This window comes from Rhodamnia argentea, chromosome 2 (genome assembly GCF_020921035.1).
Source record: "Rhodamnia argentea isolate NSW1041297 chromosome 2, ASM2092103v1, whole genome shotgun sequence".
Lineage (NCBI taxonomy): Eukaryota > Viridiplantae > Streptophyta > Magnoliopsida > Myrtales > Myrtaceae > Rhodamnia > Rhodamnia argentea.
In genome coordinates, this window is record NC_063151.1 from 1447955 (window position 1) to 1465092 (window position 17138).

At 43.9% G+C, this 17138-nt stretch overlaps 2 protein-coding genes across 2 annotated transcripts; one reads left to right on the plus strand and one right to left on the minus strand.

Moving 5' to 3' along the window:
- Positions 1–673: 673 nt before the first annotated feature.
- On the plus strand, positions 674–2640 carry LOC115746389 (cytochrome P450 81Q32-like). The gene is made up of 2 exons (XM_030682135.2): positions 674–1585; positions 1897–2640. Exons 1-2 carry the CDS (start codon positions 689–691, stop codon positions 2515–2517), a joined length of 1518 nt encoding a protein of 505 aa, XP_030537995.2. The 5' UTR covers positions 674–688; the 3' UTR covers positions 2518–2640.
- Positions 2641–6373: 3733 nt separating this feature from the next.
- On the minus strand, positions 6374–8997 carry LOC115746349 (putative receptor protein kinase ZmPK1). Its single transcript, XM_030682069.2, has one exon. It carries the CDS (start codon positions 8918–8920, stop codon positions 6497–6499), a length of 2424 nt encoding a protein of 807 aa, XP_030537929.1. The 5' UTR covers positions 8921–8997; the 3' UTR covers positions 6374–6496.
- Between the last annotated feature and the right edge of the window lie 8141 nt (positions 8998–17138).

Below are 17138 nucleotides of genomic sequence, written 5' to 3' on the forward strand. Positions count from 1 at the left end.
TGCTGAAGATAGGAAAATAAGTTTCAAAAACTTGCGGAGTGCTCGATAATACGGAGCAAGCACCTAGAGCCGCAATGACCGAGCAGATATGAAAAAGCAAACATTTTCGAGGTTTTTGCGTTCCGATCTTCAGAGCTCACTTTCGTAAATGATATCGACCATTTCATCCATGAAATGAATAGACAAATATAAAAGACGGAGGAATAGGGAGATCACTTCGTAGGTGATATCGATCACTTTCTGGAATATGTCGTTGACGGTAAGATCGGCCTACACCGATTTACTCTTGCCAATGCAATTTAATTGAAAATCTATTCCCGGTTGTTTATTTTATTTTGTCAATCTAACACTTGCTCTTCTTATAGTTCGGAAATAATTGGGTTGTCGTTAAGGGATTAATTTCATCAATTTTAGAACCCAATCATCAAGTGTATCTTCCTTTTTCTCGATACATAATTGTTCATCGATTCGTAATTCATCAATCGACCGACCCAGAACGATGACTACTGCCGAGTCGACCCCGTGAAGACGGTGATCCTGGAGATGATGAGACGTAGCATTACTCAATATTTAAATATGATCTAAAGTGTGAAAAGCTTAGACCCGACGTCCCCTATAAAACATCTTCCCTGTTAGCGCTCTCTCCCCCATTCTCTTCTGTCTCTTTCTACATCTACAACGTGGCGATATGGAAGACGCGTGGGTGTACATCCTCTCCGCGACCTCCGTCCTCTTCCTTCTCTTCCTGTTCATATTGCAGAGAAGCGACAAGAGAAATCTCCCGCCGAGCCCGCCTTCACTCCCTATCATCGGCCACCTCCTCCTCATAAAAGAGCCTGTCCACCGAACCCTCCAGTCCCTCTCCCATCGCTATGGCCCCGTCCTTTCCCTCTCCTTCGGCTCTCGGCCCGTGGTGGTCATATCCTCCCCGTCCGCGGCCGAGGAGTGCTTCACCACCAACGACCTTGTCCTCGCCAACCGCCCCCGCATGCTCGCCGGCCACATCATGGGCTACGGCAACACCACCATGGGCACCGCCCACTACGGCCCCCACTGGCGCAACCTGCGCCGCCTCACTGCCCTCGAGATCCTCTCTCCACATCGCCTCGCCGGCTCCCTCGCTGTCCGGCAGGAAGAAGTCAGGCTCCTACTGAGGAGCCTCTACGAGGCGGCCGGTTCCGCCGGGGGCGGTGGTTACGCGAGGGTGGAGATGAGGTCGAGGTTGCAGGAGCTGTCCTTCAACATCATCATGAGGATGGTCTCTGGGAAGCGCTACTTTGGCGCGGCCGTCAACGCGGGCGATGCCGAGATGGCCGGGCAGTTCAGGGAGGTGATAAAGGAGACATTCGAGCTGAGCGGGACGGACCCGGGAGATTTCTTGCCGGCGCTGAGGAAGGTGGTGGACTTCAAGGGGAGAGAACGGAGGATGGTGGACGTGGCGAAGAGGTCCGATGGGATGTTGCAGGGCATGATAGACGAGTTGAGGTCGAGAAGGGACGGCGGCCAAGAGGTGGAGAGCAAGACGATGATCGATGCCATGCTGTCGGAGGGCTACTCGGACGACATCATCAAAGGCCATGTCCTGGTGAGACGTCTTCTATTCACTTGACTTAAACGCTGTAATATTTATTACTGGATTGGATTGGGTTGAATCTGACTCGTACCCTTCTTTTAAATAAATAAAAATCTAAAAAATTTATATGTAATTAAAGAAAAAAAACATTTGGACCTTCCATGAACAAGACAAGACGATCATAGGCAACTGAATCTTTTCCTTTGCATTTGCCTCTTTACGACTGAACCAGGTTGTTCTTCAATTTCGAAAACAAGTTCAAATATTTTCTTGAAACAACTGAGCATATACTTAGTTAATTTCTCAAACACAAATGGCCGCAGACAATGATAAGTGCGGGCACAGACACATCCGCCGCGACAATAGAATGGGCCATGTCCCTCCTGCTCAACCATCCGGACGTCATGAAAAGAGCTCTGGCAGAACTAGACCACGTTATTGGCCGAGACCGTCTAGCTGACGAAGCAGACATCCACAAGCTGCCTCGCCTTCAAAGCATCATCAACGAGGCGCTGCGATTGTTTCCGCCCGCGCCACTCCTTGTTCCTCATGAGTCTGCTGAGGATTGCACGGTCGGCGGGTTCGACGTGCCCCGAGGCACCATGATCCTGGTAAATGCGTGGGCAATTCAGAGAGACCCAAAAGTGTGGGATGACCCCACGAGTTTTAAACCAGAGAGGTGCGAGGGATTGGAAGGTGATCATTCTGGCCGGTTGTTGCCGTTTGGGATGGGGAGGAGGAGTTGTCCAGGTGCCGGCCTTGCCAACAGAGTGGTGAGTTTGGGCCTAGCTGCACTTCTTCAGTGCTTCGAGTGGGAACGAGTCGGCGAAGAGCCGGTGGACTTGTCGGAGGGGACGGGACTCACAATGCCCAAGAGAGAGCCATTGGAGGCTATGTGCAAAGCGCGTGAATGCATGATCGCTAATGTTCTTGCACAGCTTTGAGAAGGTCGTTCTCTAGTGAATTTTTTTTGGTCATGTATCTCCCATTTTTTTTTCTCTTTCTTTCTGTTTGTTCCGTCCAATTTAACGCCCTAATGGAGCCTATTGTGGTCGATTGAAGCCAATCACAGGTAACGTTTTTCAAACATGATTCCCCGGAAGCTTATTCAGGTGGAGGAGTAGCCAAGGCTTTGCACCTTAGTGGAAAGTCCACTAGCTGTTTTTATCTTGTTTCTGGCATGGTGTTGGGAAAAAGTAATGTATAAACGTGCAACATTATTTGGAATACAAACACACGTAAACGTATTGGAAATATAAGTGACATTGTTTGTTGTACTAAAGTAACAATAATAACAAAGATCATGTAAATGAATAAACCTTTCGAATGATTCTTCAATACAAGTGAAGAATACACCAATGTTACAATCAAAATAGACTAATAAAGATAGCCAAAAAATTATATCAAATTAAACAGGAGGTGAGGTGTGGCTAACCGAATCTCCTTAAGACAATTAGTTCATGCCAACGGTGCTGAGTAGTTTCGCGAACTATGCCTCCCAAGATACAACACCTCAAACCCGTTCGTATTAGCATTATACAAACAGGACTCAATGGAACACTTCTCGATACTGGCATACTTAGAGGAGTGACTTCTAAAGAAGAATTGTCATTCAGTATGACTTGATCTGCCAAGAACTACTTTTCGATATTTTCTCTAAGAAACAATCCCAGAGAATTGAATAGACACGTCCATCTCTTAATGCCAATAACACTTCTTCTCGTGAACTTAAGGGCATCCATCAATGCTTCCATTAATGTTGCTGCACATGAACTGAAGAAGAGACGTATCCGTGAACTGAAGAATTATTATTGGATTTTTAGTGCTTAGCTGAAGAGAAGTAACTGCTGCATGAAGGCTGAAGAAATGCGTCAATCAACGCATCCATTTACTAATCCATAATGCGTCCATTAAACTGCTCCATTAAAGCTGCTTCACGTAAATCAAAGAGAAATAGCTTCAGCAGAAACTGAAGGTACATTGTGGGGCCATTAACACCCATAACTGCAACAATGACTGCTCGTTCTGCTGTAGGAACTGAAGAGACGTGAATGAAGTAACGTCTCACTAATGTTGTGCCATTAACACCCATAATTACAACACACGGTTTGTCTACCAATGTAACAATCATGAGCACATGCGGAGATTTCTAAATTCAGTGATGAACACAAGTCGAAATCTCCTACTTTATTTGCAACGACTTGCGGTGTGCGTCTAAACTCAACGTCCTCATCACCATCACCATGCAGAAACACCAACATCAAAATATAGACAAAACACATATCAAATACATGTAAAGAACTCTCAAATCTTTATCTAGGTCGAGTTCGGGAGAGTAAAACCCCCAAACTTGACCAAATCTAAATCAAAAGAGGAGAGTGACTTAATTTCAAAAGAGTTGTAGAGTCTCGTCATGAAAATCACCTTCGGTGGCTGTCGATTGGACGAATGATTGAACTGGTCTTCACGTATACCTAAGATCAGCTATAGGAATTTATTCACACAGTCAAACTCTCAGTACAAATTGAGAGAGAAGAGAAAGATGACTTTAAAAGAGAGAAGAGGGAGAGCAGTGAGGGAGGGAGGCTCTCCCTCTGGGATGCACCGCAAGTGGTAGCGTCTACAAGGGAAAGGAGAGGAAACCCTAAGGAGACCGGGGGTGGGGGAGATGGGTTTTAGTGGGTTTGTTATCAAGTCACTTTCAACCTATTTAATAAATAGGTCGGACTCAACCCTCTCCAGTCTCTTCTCTCTCCCTCTTAGATTCCATGACTCACGACCTTCTCCCTTCCTCCGCAATCGTTAGGTTTTCTTCAATCTCTAGCACGCAACTTCACACTATTATGAGAAATTGCACTTCTGATGAAATCGAAACTTTCACCACCACCTTCACACCCCCCAGATATAACCTAATTCTTAAGCTCCCTCACTAACTTGATAAGTCGGTCTATCAAGCAGTCCACTCTTTAAAGGCAAGAATTTAAGGAGAAAAGTTGCCACAAAATGAATTCTGGATTGGGTCGGGTATGAGTACTAAATTTTCATTTGATATAAATATGTCACAACTGGTCAAATAGATCGAATCATTTATGTCCACCGAAAAATTTTGCCAGCGAGAAATGATCTTACATTTAGTACCGGTTGGTGCCGATCGGACCTAAAGTAAATTTGACAAATAGGCGATTAAGAAATAATCAAAGGTTTGGTTTTTCATACAATAAGGTTATGGTTCTAGCTCGACCACAAAGTCTTCAGCTCTCCGTAAAGCAAGTTTTTCGAATATCGTTCAAGTTGTAAGTGCACGACTAATGCGTGCCAACTCCCTAAAGCAAAGATGAAAAAGATCAATCTAATTTGATCTAAACGATAGAACAAATAAACTGCTTGATAAATGAAGTGGAAGGACCGGAAATGAAAGGAACAACGGAGGAATGAAAGGAAATTTGGCCGAAGAAACACAAAATTAAAGGGAAATCAAAGCACAAATACTGGAAGGGAAATCACTAGAAAGCAATCATCACCGAGGTATTGACATCGAAGGGAAGTTACAAACATTTGACACTCAAATAAGAAACGTTGAAACGAACGCCACACTGGTTTTGAATGGACACTTGAAGAATTACCGGCTCGACTCTAAAGATAAAAAAGCAGATGAGATTTTGACACTCATTTCTTCGCTCCGAGTCGAAGCCGTACATTTGTGAGCTTCGGGTCGAGGTTGATCATAACTCAACTTTTGTTTACTTCAATCTAATTATTGGGCTCATCCTTGCACTTGTAGTTAACTTAGTATCTACACCGTGATTTTGTACCATTAACAATACTATGCTCTACATATGGTTATAAAAGGTCCAGTTAAAATCAACAATAGATAGCTTATATTGTTAAAAACGAAACTTGCCTGTGTAAAGAATGTGGAAAAGGGATCGACTTGTCGGCGATGTATCCTTGATTCAAAGACATAGTGCAAATGAGAAAGGAGAAACAATGTTGCTGAAATAGACCCAAAAGAGCGGAAGCATCTTATTGAAATCATGCATTTTCTTGTGATTACCCCGTCTTAGCTGACTGTGAACATGTGCGGGACGGCTCCAGCGGTATTTTTTAACATAAAATTCGAAGGGAAAGAAAAGCGTGAGCTTAGAACAATTGATGATAGAGGTGCGCGCCCATTTTGGACAACTCTACGTCAACTTGTCTCGACAAAAAAGAAATGCGTATGCCGATTTGTTTGCGGATAATGTTGGTCTCGATCGTCTGTCACCCCTGCATATATTCTACTTTTATCCTAAAGGGAACCCCACTCCGTACATTCCCGTCACTTTCTTCGAGATCTACCCATTGCCCTCTCTTCTTTCTCTTTAAATGCAGTAATTATTCGGTTGTTAGCGATGACCAGGTCATCATATCCTACCATGTCAACTTTGATAGAGAGAGGGAGATAGAAAGAGCCAACAGCATCGACTGGATCTAGCGATCTACGACTTTTCTCGGGGTAAAGTCCAAACTCATTTAAGCCCTCCTTGTATGTCCATGCATGTGCTCTTGAACAGATGACAGGATTGACCACAGACAACTTCCTAAAGAGCATAGTTTTCTTAGCCTATCATTGAGCGAGTTCACAAAACTGTATGTACACGTGGCACCACTAGCAAACACTTGTCCCCATTCGACTCAACTTCGTCGATGACTTATTAAATTCATGTTCAATGGATCGGATCCATAAGAACTCAAATCTAGGAAATAAATACAAATTGTGAGGGACGAATCGCTTTGGGAGGACAAAACTGAAACGCTCCTGCTTGGAGATCCGCGTGACCAAGCCCAACAAACGGGGACAGAATCCGTGTTATCCTCAAGAATGCAAACCTTGGCGAAGTTATTAACATCGGACTCAATCCCGCTTCCACTCGCACGCTAAATCTAGCCATCATTCTCATGCCTCAGAAGCATTTCCACCACTTGGCTCATGGTGGGTCTCGCGTCTTTATCTTCCTCCACGCACTTGAGCGCCACCTTGATCAACATCTCCATCTTCTTCGGGTCGTAATCGCCCCTGAGCGCCGGATCCACCATCTCTTCCACGCGGGACCCCGTCCTCCCCGGTTCCTTCATCTTATCCCTCGCCCACGGGACGGGCCGGATTTGCTTCGCGTCCCCTCCGCTTTCCAGCGAGTGCACGCTCGCCGTCGGGCTGATTCCCGTCGCCATCTCCAACATGACAATGCCGTAGCTATAGACGTCCACCTTAGATGTGATGGGCAGATTCGAGACCCATTCGGGAGCCATGTATCCTCGGGTTCCTCTGATTCTCGAGAAATCGGAATTCGTCACCTTCCCTCGGTCCATTAGCTTGGAGAGCCCAAAGTCAGCAACTTTTGGTTGGTAATCGGAGTCTAAGAGTATGTTCTGAGGCTTCACGTCGCAGTGCAGAACCCACTCCAAGCATTCCTCGTGGAGATAAGCTAGACCTTTTGCAGTACCCACCGCGATGTCGAACCGCCTCTTCCAATGGAGCTCCGGTGACGACAAGTTCTGTGCCAGCGACCCGTGTTCCATGAACTCGTACACCAGAAGCCTGTGCTTTCCCTCTGCACAGTAACCCCACATCTCGATCAGATTCATGTGGTTCACCCTCCCGATCGTGCTGGCCTCGGCAAGAAAATCGGCCTCTCCTGTTGTGGCATTGCTGAGCACCTTCACCGCCGCGACCCGATCATCCGGCAATAGGGCCTTGTACACGATCCCGCCCGCGCCTCTCCCGATCTCCTTGCTGAAATTCCTCGTTGCCTTCTTGAGCTCGTCATAGGTGAACCGCTTGAACCCGGTCGCGGCGAGGAGGTAGCTCTGGTGCGCAGAAGCGACGTCCTGCTGGTTCCTAATCAGGAAGAACCACACCAAGAACACCACCACGATCTCAATCCCTCCGGTCACGCAGGCGAACCAGAGCATGAAGCTCAGCGCCCCGTTTTTGCCTTTCTTGGCATAAGTCCTGTCCAAGACCACCTCCGGGGCGGGAGAGCAACTGTAATGAGTCCTCTTCACCAGCTGGTCCTCGGTGAAGGTCTTGTTCTTGGGGACCTTGATGAAGAACTCGCCGGTGAAGCTGGGCAGGTTGTGGCCATTTAGGAGCTCGATCTTCGGGTAGCAATTGAACGTGCCGGAAGTCTGCCCGGTGTATTGGAATCCTCGGCAATTGCACAGGCGCAGGCAAGTCCGCCGGCAGTTCTCGAGAGTGGTGTTTTCGATGCTGTTGTAGTCGTACCCATAGAAATCGATGTACAGGAGCTTCACGAACCCCATCTCGTCGGCGACGCACCCGTCGGAGAACTTGAAATCGGGCACGCAGCCAGCCGACCAGTCGCCCGGGACCTTGGGGACGTACCCAGGCACGCAGGAGCAGCTCCGGCCCTTGGCCGGGTCGTAGCTGCAGAGGCTGTTGTTGCCGCACACGCCGTGGATGAAGCAGGGGATGCCGCTGATCGCCTCCCACGTCACGGCCCAGCCAGTCGGGCCCGGCTCGCGGCTGTAGACCCGCAAGTTGCCGTCGAAGTCGAGGGTCACCCTTCTCTGCACAGCGGCGACGCCATAGTCGGAGGTGGAGAACGAGTAGTTGTCGGAGGACTGGAAGCGGCCGAGCGGGTCGAGCACAGCGATGCGGCTGCTGTTGTAGAGGAATCGGCCGAGCTGAGCGCTCGGGGCCCACGGGTAGGGCCAGTACACGCTCGAGATCGACGGGCCGTCGAAGAGGAGGCGGAGGACATTGTCGTTGTCGAAGTAGAGCTTGTAGAACCCGGTCGAGTAATTGGACCGGCTCCGAGCGGAGATCAGGAACGTGTCTCTGGTGAGAGGCTGCTGGGGGAGGAGGGTGTCGGTCGGCGAGTCGAAGCTCTGCCACAGGACGCCGCCCCTGTCGTCGGCGAGGACGAGGTTCCCGGTGTCGTTGAGGTGGAGCTCGGCGGCGGAGGGGGAGCTGGTTTCCGAAGACCAGACGCCGGCGGCAACGTCGCCGGCGTCGGTGAGGACAAGGTTGCCCGAGTGGAGGAGGGAGACGGAGGAGCGTCGGCCGTTGACGGGGAACTGACGGTTGGCCATCCAGACGGGGGTGCAGGCGGCACCGGAGCAGGGGGGGTCGCTGAACCAGACGGCGAAGCTGTAGGCGTTGTCGCCAACGGGGAAGAAGCCAGCGGAGAAGGCGCCAGAGGGGGAGACGAGGACGTCGTCGGGGTTCTCGACGGAGAGGGACGCGCCTTTGGTGAGACTGGGCAGCGCCGAGGTGGAGAGCTGACAAGATCGGAGGAAGAGGAAGAGGAAGAGGGGGAGGAGGAGCGAGGATGATGGAGCCATAAGGACCCGGCGGCGAAGGACAAGTGCAGTGGATCTCAGCGAGGGCGAGTTGATATATATAGCGTAAATGGATTGACGGCTCCGTATCTTTGAAAGGTTTGCCACTGTTACGGTAAACGTTGACCATGTTGGTCCATCGTCCATCCGCGCACGACATCTAAAGCCTACCCAATTAGTGGCTTGTGATCGTATTTGTCCACATGGTGAATTGTCAAAGTGTGAAGACCCACACGTGTTGTGAGTTGGATGTGAACTGTAGATTTTGATAATCGTGAAACATGGACCACCATGTCCGGAAAAAGGAAGAACTACGAGGGAGGCCACTCCCAATTTGAACCCGCTTTTTGGTTGCGTTTGCTCCGCTATTAAATCGGCGACTAAACTTTATCAATGGATAGTTCGGTTTTGATTTTATGTTTAGCTAGCTCGCTTTAATAACTAGCGGGTCTGACTCTGAGTGTCACAAAAAATTTAATTGGACCACTAGCACGACATAATGATAGATAGTGAACTTGCACAGTATAGCCCAACAAATTACTAGGCTCTGTAATTTGATTTATCTCCCCTTGCAATTGATGGCGGACGGGGATGGATACAAAGGTGCTGACGTGGGACATCGGTGGAAAGTTATTAGGCGCGGCGGATGCCAACGGCTGCAAGATTACCGGCTGTTGAAGGGATTAGGGTTTGTGGAGGATTTGGGGGCATGAGGATTTTCCTAAGAGATGATGGTACTCTAATGGGCTTTTTGCCTTCGGATTCGAAAGATATATTTCAAAAATAGAGATTTCTTTTCTTTGTTATGGAATGAAAATTCAAGTACCGAATGAAAATTTGGATATGTTTTTTTTTTTATTCTCTCTTAAAGAAATTTACAGTTCACGGTAAATGAATCACGTGTTATGCAAAATCATGATTCTAAAAAATAGATTATTCGAAACTAAATATGCTTATTAAGTGTTCCGAGAAATGTTAAATCAATCACTTGGATTGTCACATCAAGTTTCAAATGGGTTTTCCATCTTAGATTTATTTGATCGGAACCGGAATTAATGTTCGAGAAATTTGTAAGTCAAAGTTAGGCTAATATGCTTGTCGCAAAGGTACAAAGTTGGGTAGCAACTGCAATATTTAAGAGTGCGCATAATAACACTTTTAGAAGTGAATTTATGCTCCAAAAGTGCTTCTAGAGCAGAAATCCATTTGGTAATGTAACTTTTGAAGCGTAAATCCGTTTGGTAAAAAATTTTATTTTTGAAAAAAATTTCTACTTTTGAAGTGAATTTTCACTCATGAAGTTATTTTTTTCCCCAGATTGAGAAGTTAAAAAGAAGTTACTTATCAACTCAAGAAGTATTTATTGTCTTACCCTCTTTTTATTACGCCATCACCCTCATTTAGACCGTGCTCGCCTCCGCCAACCACCACTGCTCATCATCGCCCGCGACCACCGTCACCCACCGCCCGGCCGCATCGGTTGCCGACCGTCGCGCGCGATCACCATAAACTATTACCCACCGCAAACCTTTGCCAACCGTCGCACACCGCCACCCGCGATCGCCCCCTACCGCCAAAAACCACCTCCCATCGCCGCCCGCAACCATCGACCACTGCAGCCACCTGCGAACCATCACTAGCCGCCACCAACCTCGGACCACCCCACGCCCGGTTGCCAACTATCAACGACCGTGTCACCCGTTGCCGCAATCTATCGTTGAGTCGCCGTTTTCCCGAGTAAAATATAAATAATAAATTTTCATTTTTAACAAGTAAATAAAAATTATTTTTTAAAAATAAATTTCAAATTTTTTAAAAATAAAGCAGAAATTTTTGGCTCATCGATAATAATTTTTCATAAAAGATCTTGTGTTAATAATGTTTTAGAAGTAGAAATTTGCAATCGTTGCCAAATAAATTTCTCTTATCAGAAATCAACTTATGGAACAGAAATAAAAAAAAATCAACTTCTGTTTCTAAATAAAAAAATTAATTTCTGGGTAGAAGTTGATTTTTGGAAAAAAAAAAAAACCATGCACGGCCATATAGACTGCCAAAATCACGTCAGCGTCAAACAATTCGGCAATTATCTGACGTGGACAGTCTGCGCATTATAAGATCTTCGTTTTAACGAGTGGCTGCTTGTCGTAACGCGAAAATCATCAGGGTCCAATTTGCCAGCCGGACAACGACCTGCTACAGAAAAATAGGTGCCACGTGTCCACTCAATCGCTCCCCCAAGAGGTTATAAAGCATATAGAAATAAAGTGACACCTTAGAAATTAGAAATGTCCAAATCACTGCTTGCCCGATCGAGAAATGTCAAAATAGATTTACTCAGACCTCGTTTTTTAACTCGTCAAAGAGTGGACGGACAAAATTAAAAAAGCATCATTAAACGGTGCGATTGACTATTCAGGAAAATATATAAATTTGCCCATTTCATTTTCGAATTTTCCTACAGTTCTTTTCGGTCATTAAATTTGATTATAGTGATAATATTGCTAATTTTGAAGTAATTTTGACTTTTCAGATTTTAGGTTACAGTTTATGTAGAGCATGTTGGTTGAGACTAGATCTGTCAAACGGATGGGTCAATCGAGTTTGAAACGGGCCATATATGGTTCGACCCAAATTAATTCACTAACCCGTTTATGACCTATGTATATACAGTACAAATTTTTTGACACATACCCCGATTCGACCCATATTGTTAAAACACTTCATAAGAATTTTTTTTAAAAATATATATTACTAAAATATTGGACAATTTTTATTTTTTTATCTTTTATCTATTATTTTTATTTTTTTATATCTTTTATCTATTATTTTTATTATTATTTTCCTTTGAAGACCGAGAGGTTCGCGGCCCTTGCATTGTGGCTGGCGACCCTTATTTAGGGCTTCTAGGGTTCAAGGTCGGCGACCCCGGTTGGCAAGGGTCGACGGCCTTGCCCGTGGGCCTGCGTAAGGGCCAAAGGGGGTTGGCGACCCCTACCGAATCTGATCCGGCGAGGCTGCGGGCCTTGAAGCCAAAAATAGAAAAAAAATAAAAAAAATAATCGATTTTTTTTTATATAGATTATTAAATTTTATCCACTTCAGCATTGGCGGTGCCACATCGGCGACTTTCAATCAATAGGATTGAATCGGCAAAAGATGAAAAGGTTTAAGATTTAATTGACAAATTTACAAGGTTTAGGATTGAATTGATAAAAGTGTGAAAAGTTTAAGACTTTTTTAAGAAATTTCCCATTCTTCATGGATTTGAAGCTCACCGCAGTGGTGCCCTTAAGATAAATATAGACGAACCTTACGGACTTGGAACTACTGATGGCTCAATCGCTTGCGTCCGTCGCGATTCCGCTGGGAGGTTGACGAACGGAGTTGGTGCAATCAGTGGCGTCGTCGTTCGTGACGGTGGCAGGAGCCCTTTGCCCTTTTAAAAGCCCTAATTCACTTATCATCATCCTCAAAAAGACACGAAGCCCTGGTTCTCGAGTCCGACAGCAGCTTAGCCTTGGTTAATGCCTTGGGATTGAGTTCCCAAAATCCACGGGAGAAAATCTTCACCTCTGAATCGGATCTTGTCCCCTCCCCAAACCCTTGGGGAGCTTTTATGTACCGAAGGACATATATCATACCCTGCTATCTTTTCTTAGTTAAAATTAAGGTCCCTACCCTAGAGCATTGAACTTCACATTGTTCTTGAGTTTCTTTCTAATTGTCGCGCTTCGCCGTTGGATTGTATTTTATTAAATGCTTCAAAATGTGAAGGAAATATTAACATAGAGGTGTTGACTTTCTAGGACCATGAGGTGGGCCTGGACAAAAGTTCGATGCCCAATCAGTGGGCAGGCTGGGCCTTGTGACCCGGCCCGACCATTATTAATTAAAGGAGATAATGAATAATCGTTAATGATTCTACTTTAACATATGATATTTGTAGACACTGATAAGATGAAATAAGCCCAAATTTCTAATATAATAGTGAAATACTATAAAACTCACGGGTGCAGCCATGAAAATATATAGGTGAGTCTACGCACTAAACTTTGTATATCGCGAAAGTTTCAAGTGTCTCGAATCTTAATCAAAGCGCTTATTCCACAGTCTTTTCACTGAGATAAAAACTGCAAGTCAATCTAAATACTAGTCTTTATCTCATTTACAAGATGGCGCTTCGGCAAAGATAAATGTAGTGGCCGATAAGCCATCACGAAATACCCCTCTGCTCTCTTCCAATTACTAGTAGCACCGTAAATTGTGCAAACCAGGAGTTGCTGCCGGTTAAGGCGCCTCGGATCCTAGATCTTCCAAAATCTTAAGTTTCGAGTAATTTACGAAATTCAAGATGCCTATAAACTTAAATACCAGACTAGAGTCACCGCCAATCGGTAGAGGTAAACCTAGATGGATTGGAATCATTGGATCTCAAGTAGTGTAGGGGAAAATCATGCTAACTAATTGCACGAGCAAGGAATTGGTCAAAGACAATCTATATTCGGTGACGTTATCGATCGGCGAAACCGTTTTTCCATGTGCAGTGCGTGACTCCATTTATGCGTGCAAGCCTGAATCTGGACCTACATTGGTTCGAACGTTATATACCAACACATTTTGGCCCCATTCCTTTTAAATTCTATCGATAATTGGCATGGCACGATACATTCAATTGGACCGACTTAAAATTTAGGCCGAATCGACATTGGACCCACCGACTTATGGATCGGATTTTCTTAGCCCGCTTGATTTGGGTTTGACAGTTTTTCCAAGTCCAACTCCATCTCTCGTTTCTTCGCTGATCCCTCCACTCTTCAAGGGGATTAAGTTTGATGACAAATCGAAGCTCAATAAAACTCCTCTTTTAAGGAATCTATATCGTCTGTATCTAAAGGAAGGACGGTCAATTTAGTGTCCACTCTTGCAAATTTCACACCTAGTATTGATTATTGATATTACTCAACTAAAAGGCTCAATTTAAACTCTCGTTGGTACCTTTATGTCGTGTTGTCATAACTTCATTAGGAAGTTGTTGATTCCCTTCAAGTTGTCGGTTGATTGTTAACCAAACTCTGTTTTTATCGACTAAGTCAAATATTTGCTGATAACAACCGAAAGTTGGTCATTTGGGTGTCAACAAAAACACTCAAGTCAAAGGATCAATTTTTTTTTTTTTAAAAAAAAAAGCTCAATTTGTTATTAAAGTCGAAATGAAGTTAATCTCGTCAATTATCAACAAAAAAATTTCTCCATCCAATGCACGTAACATGCGCATCATCTAGATAATATACCCAAGCCATGTAATCTTGTTTCAACGAGCCACCTTAATCATTATTGATTTCGATATTCAATTAGAGTTTGTTTGGTAATGATTCTTATCCAAAAAAGTGATTATGATTATAATCGTATTTTTTTATTATGTTCTCTAGATGATTTTTAGAGAATCAAAATGCTTTTGGTAATCGCACAAAATTTATGTTCTCGAAATAGAAACGCGTTTGGTAATTACACAAAATTTCTGTGCTAGACCAAGTGGCGAGAATTCTTTTTTAAAATTTTTAAAATTTTTTGATTTTTTGATTTTTAATTTGCTAATTTCTTGAGTTTTTTTTTAAATTTTAAGCTTTTTTTTTCATTTTTAAAATTTTTTAATTTCCCCCCTTTTAAATTTTTAATTTTTTTTGGTAAATTTTAAAGATTATTTTTAAAGTTAATTTTAAAAAAATTAGTTGTTAGTAAATTTTCAAATCTAATTTTAATTTTTTTTTAATTCGGAAGCCCACGTGGACTTAATCTGTTTAAAAGAACTAAGATTTTGTTCTTTTTTGTAATTCTCAAAAGTGATTTTTTTTTTTAGAATCAACTTTGCTTTACATCAAAATTGTTTCCGGAAAATCAAAATTGCAATAATTTATTTTATCAAACATATTTTTCATCATTTTTTGTTCCGAGAAACGGAATTAGAGAATTAGAATTATTGCCAAACAAGCCCTTAATTTCTAAAAATATCAGTATACACATCTACACAGCGGGCAATGGCTAGTGTAGAATCGAAGTACAGAATTTCTGTCAAACAAAACCAATGGCTCTTTCAAATTTCAAAGGACTATGGTTCGTTACAGGGTCATCCGTATCGTCACCCGATTGGTAGTTGGCACTAACTCCTAACCATCAAGCCGGACTTGGAACATTGCAAACTCTCCTGACGTGACCCGAGTCTAATCATGTCCCAAACCCAAATTGAAAAAAAAAAAAAACGAAAATGAAACCCAGAAGGATAAATGAAAGATGAGACGTCGACCATGGGCTTGCTTCAAGCAAATCATTCACTTACTGAACTAATTATTTAATGTGACGAGTTAAATCGGGGGAACTTTTATTAGTTGTAATCCACTTAGGGAATAATAAAAAGACAAATGTGGAGTTAGGTGATTGATGTTAATTTCGGAGCAAAGTAGCGAAAGTGGGGACAAGAGACATCAACGAGTCGGGAATGGGGCTGACTTTTTATCTGTTTAGTCAATTCGGGAGTGGGGACTCCCCCCCCTCCCTCCTTCCTTTTTAACCAGCGCATGAGATTGAACACGAGGTTCACGACATTGGCTCCTTCCATATGTTTACGTTTATCCTACAACATTCATTGATTGTGCCTGTCGAATTAGGTAATAGGGCATATTGGTGGGGACCCGAATACATCTGAAAAGCTGGTTAGTGACGACGGCGATGCTCCTCTGTTAAGTGCTATAACTTACATGTTTGATGTAATTTTTTTTTTCTTTCCATAGTAATGACAGTTGTCAAAACGAGTGATATTCTTAGAAAAGATTTTTGGCCAGTATTTCTCGGTTATAGCGTTTGAATAGGGCTTGGGAAGTTGCTCCATCCACTTGCGCATCCAGCCTTGAATTAGGGTATTGCGAAGGGCGGGTGCGCACGGGGAGAGAGAAAGAGGATGGGCGGTGCGGTACACGGAGGGGGGCGGTGGGTGATGGGTTTGACCATAGCAGCGAGGATGGTGAGGTGACGGAGGACGAGGGTCGTCTAATCCTTCCGGCGGGTGAGGGAGACAGAGGGGCACGCCAACGGCTTCGAGGCTCGTGAAACCACGTTGCAAGGATCATAATAGCAACATAATGGTTAGGAACTTCGATTTTTTCTTCGTAATTTTTGTAGAAACTTATGTAATAAGTCAATACCCGAGCATTTACACAAAAAAAAAAAATGAGTACTTTGTTAACAAATACTCTGTTTGCACCAAAAAAGTGACCAAATCGTTGATATGAGCACACATGTGACTAAAGTGTGAATACCACCAAGCACTGGATTCATTGTGGACGACTACAATGATCGATATTATCGTTGACTCGATCGATGTAGTCAACAAAGATATCGATCAATGAGATTTGGTGAACTGTCGGGGCATCAAGAAAGAAGTTTGGACGCACAAGGAGCACCGAGATTCAAATTGTTGGAGAACAAAGTGACCGAGGTCGGGCAGCACCAAAATCACGTTTTTTAAGAAATAATCGTTCAAGACAAAATCACGGCATGGTGAGAGTATGAGTACAAAACTTTCCGAGAAAGAGAAGTATGGATATTGGACAACTGCTCGTAAGCGGTTATGCCGCAATCACTATAAATACCATCAATCAACTAATGGAGATCCCCACACAAATCAAACAAACGTACTATCTTTTGGTTATCTTTGCTTTCCTGCACTATAATTTTAGTTGTCAAACTCATGTCGTCGATTGAATTTCAACGTATTTTTTAGTTGTAGTTTCCAAATTTGCCCGTCGGTAAAATTATGGCATGTATCTTTATCACGGTATCATGTCGTCAATTAGTTTTCGATGTAACATTTTTGCGATTGATTAAATTTCGGCACAATTTGTTCACGTTCAGTTTTGTTATATTGTATGTATTTTTCAAGTACTGTCCTCAATTAAATTCCGGCACGATCTACATTTGTACAGTTCCATTTTCATTCAAATTATTGATTTATAAGCTGTGATATTTTCTGTTCGAAATAACTACAGAATCTTTTTTTCGTATTTCGTTGCTGGAGAAATTTTAGGGAAACACACTTAAAAAAAAATACTTTTTGGAATAATTTGATAATTGCGATCGCGGGACCGGCGCAATTGCGGAGAGCGTTTGTCGAGCGATATACAAAACCACCGCGGGGCACGGCCTCACCCGACAACGTCAAAGGATC

Excerpts from the sequence above, each read along its gene's own strand:
- LOC115746389 (XM_030682135.2), top strand. The coding sequence starts at position 689 with ATGGAAGACGCGTGGGTGTACATCCTCTCCGCGACCTCCGTCCTCTTC. Across the intron at positions 1,586-1,896 it reads TCATCAAAGGCCATGTCCTG|ACAATGATAAGTGCGGGCAC; the intron begins GTGAGACGTCTT and ends AAATGGCCGCAG.
- LOC115746349 (XM_030682069.2), bottom strand. The coding sequence starts at position 8,920 with ATGGCTCCATCATCCTCGCTCCTCCTCCCCCTCTTCCTCTTCCTCTTC.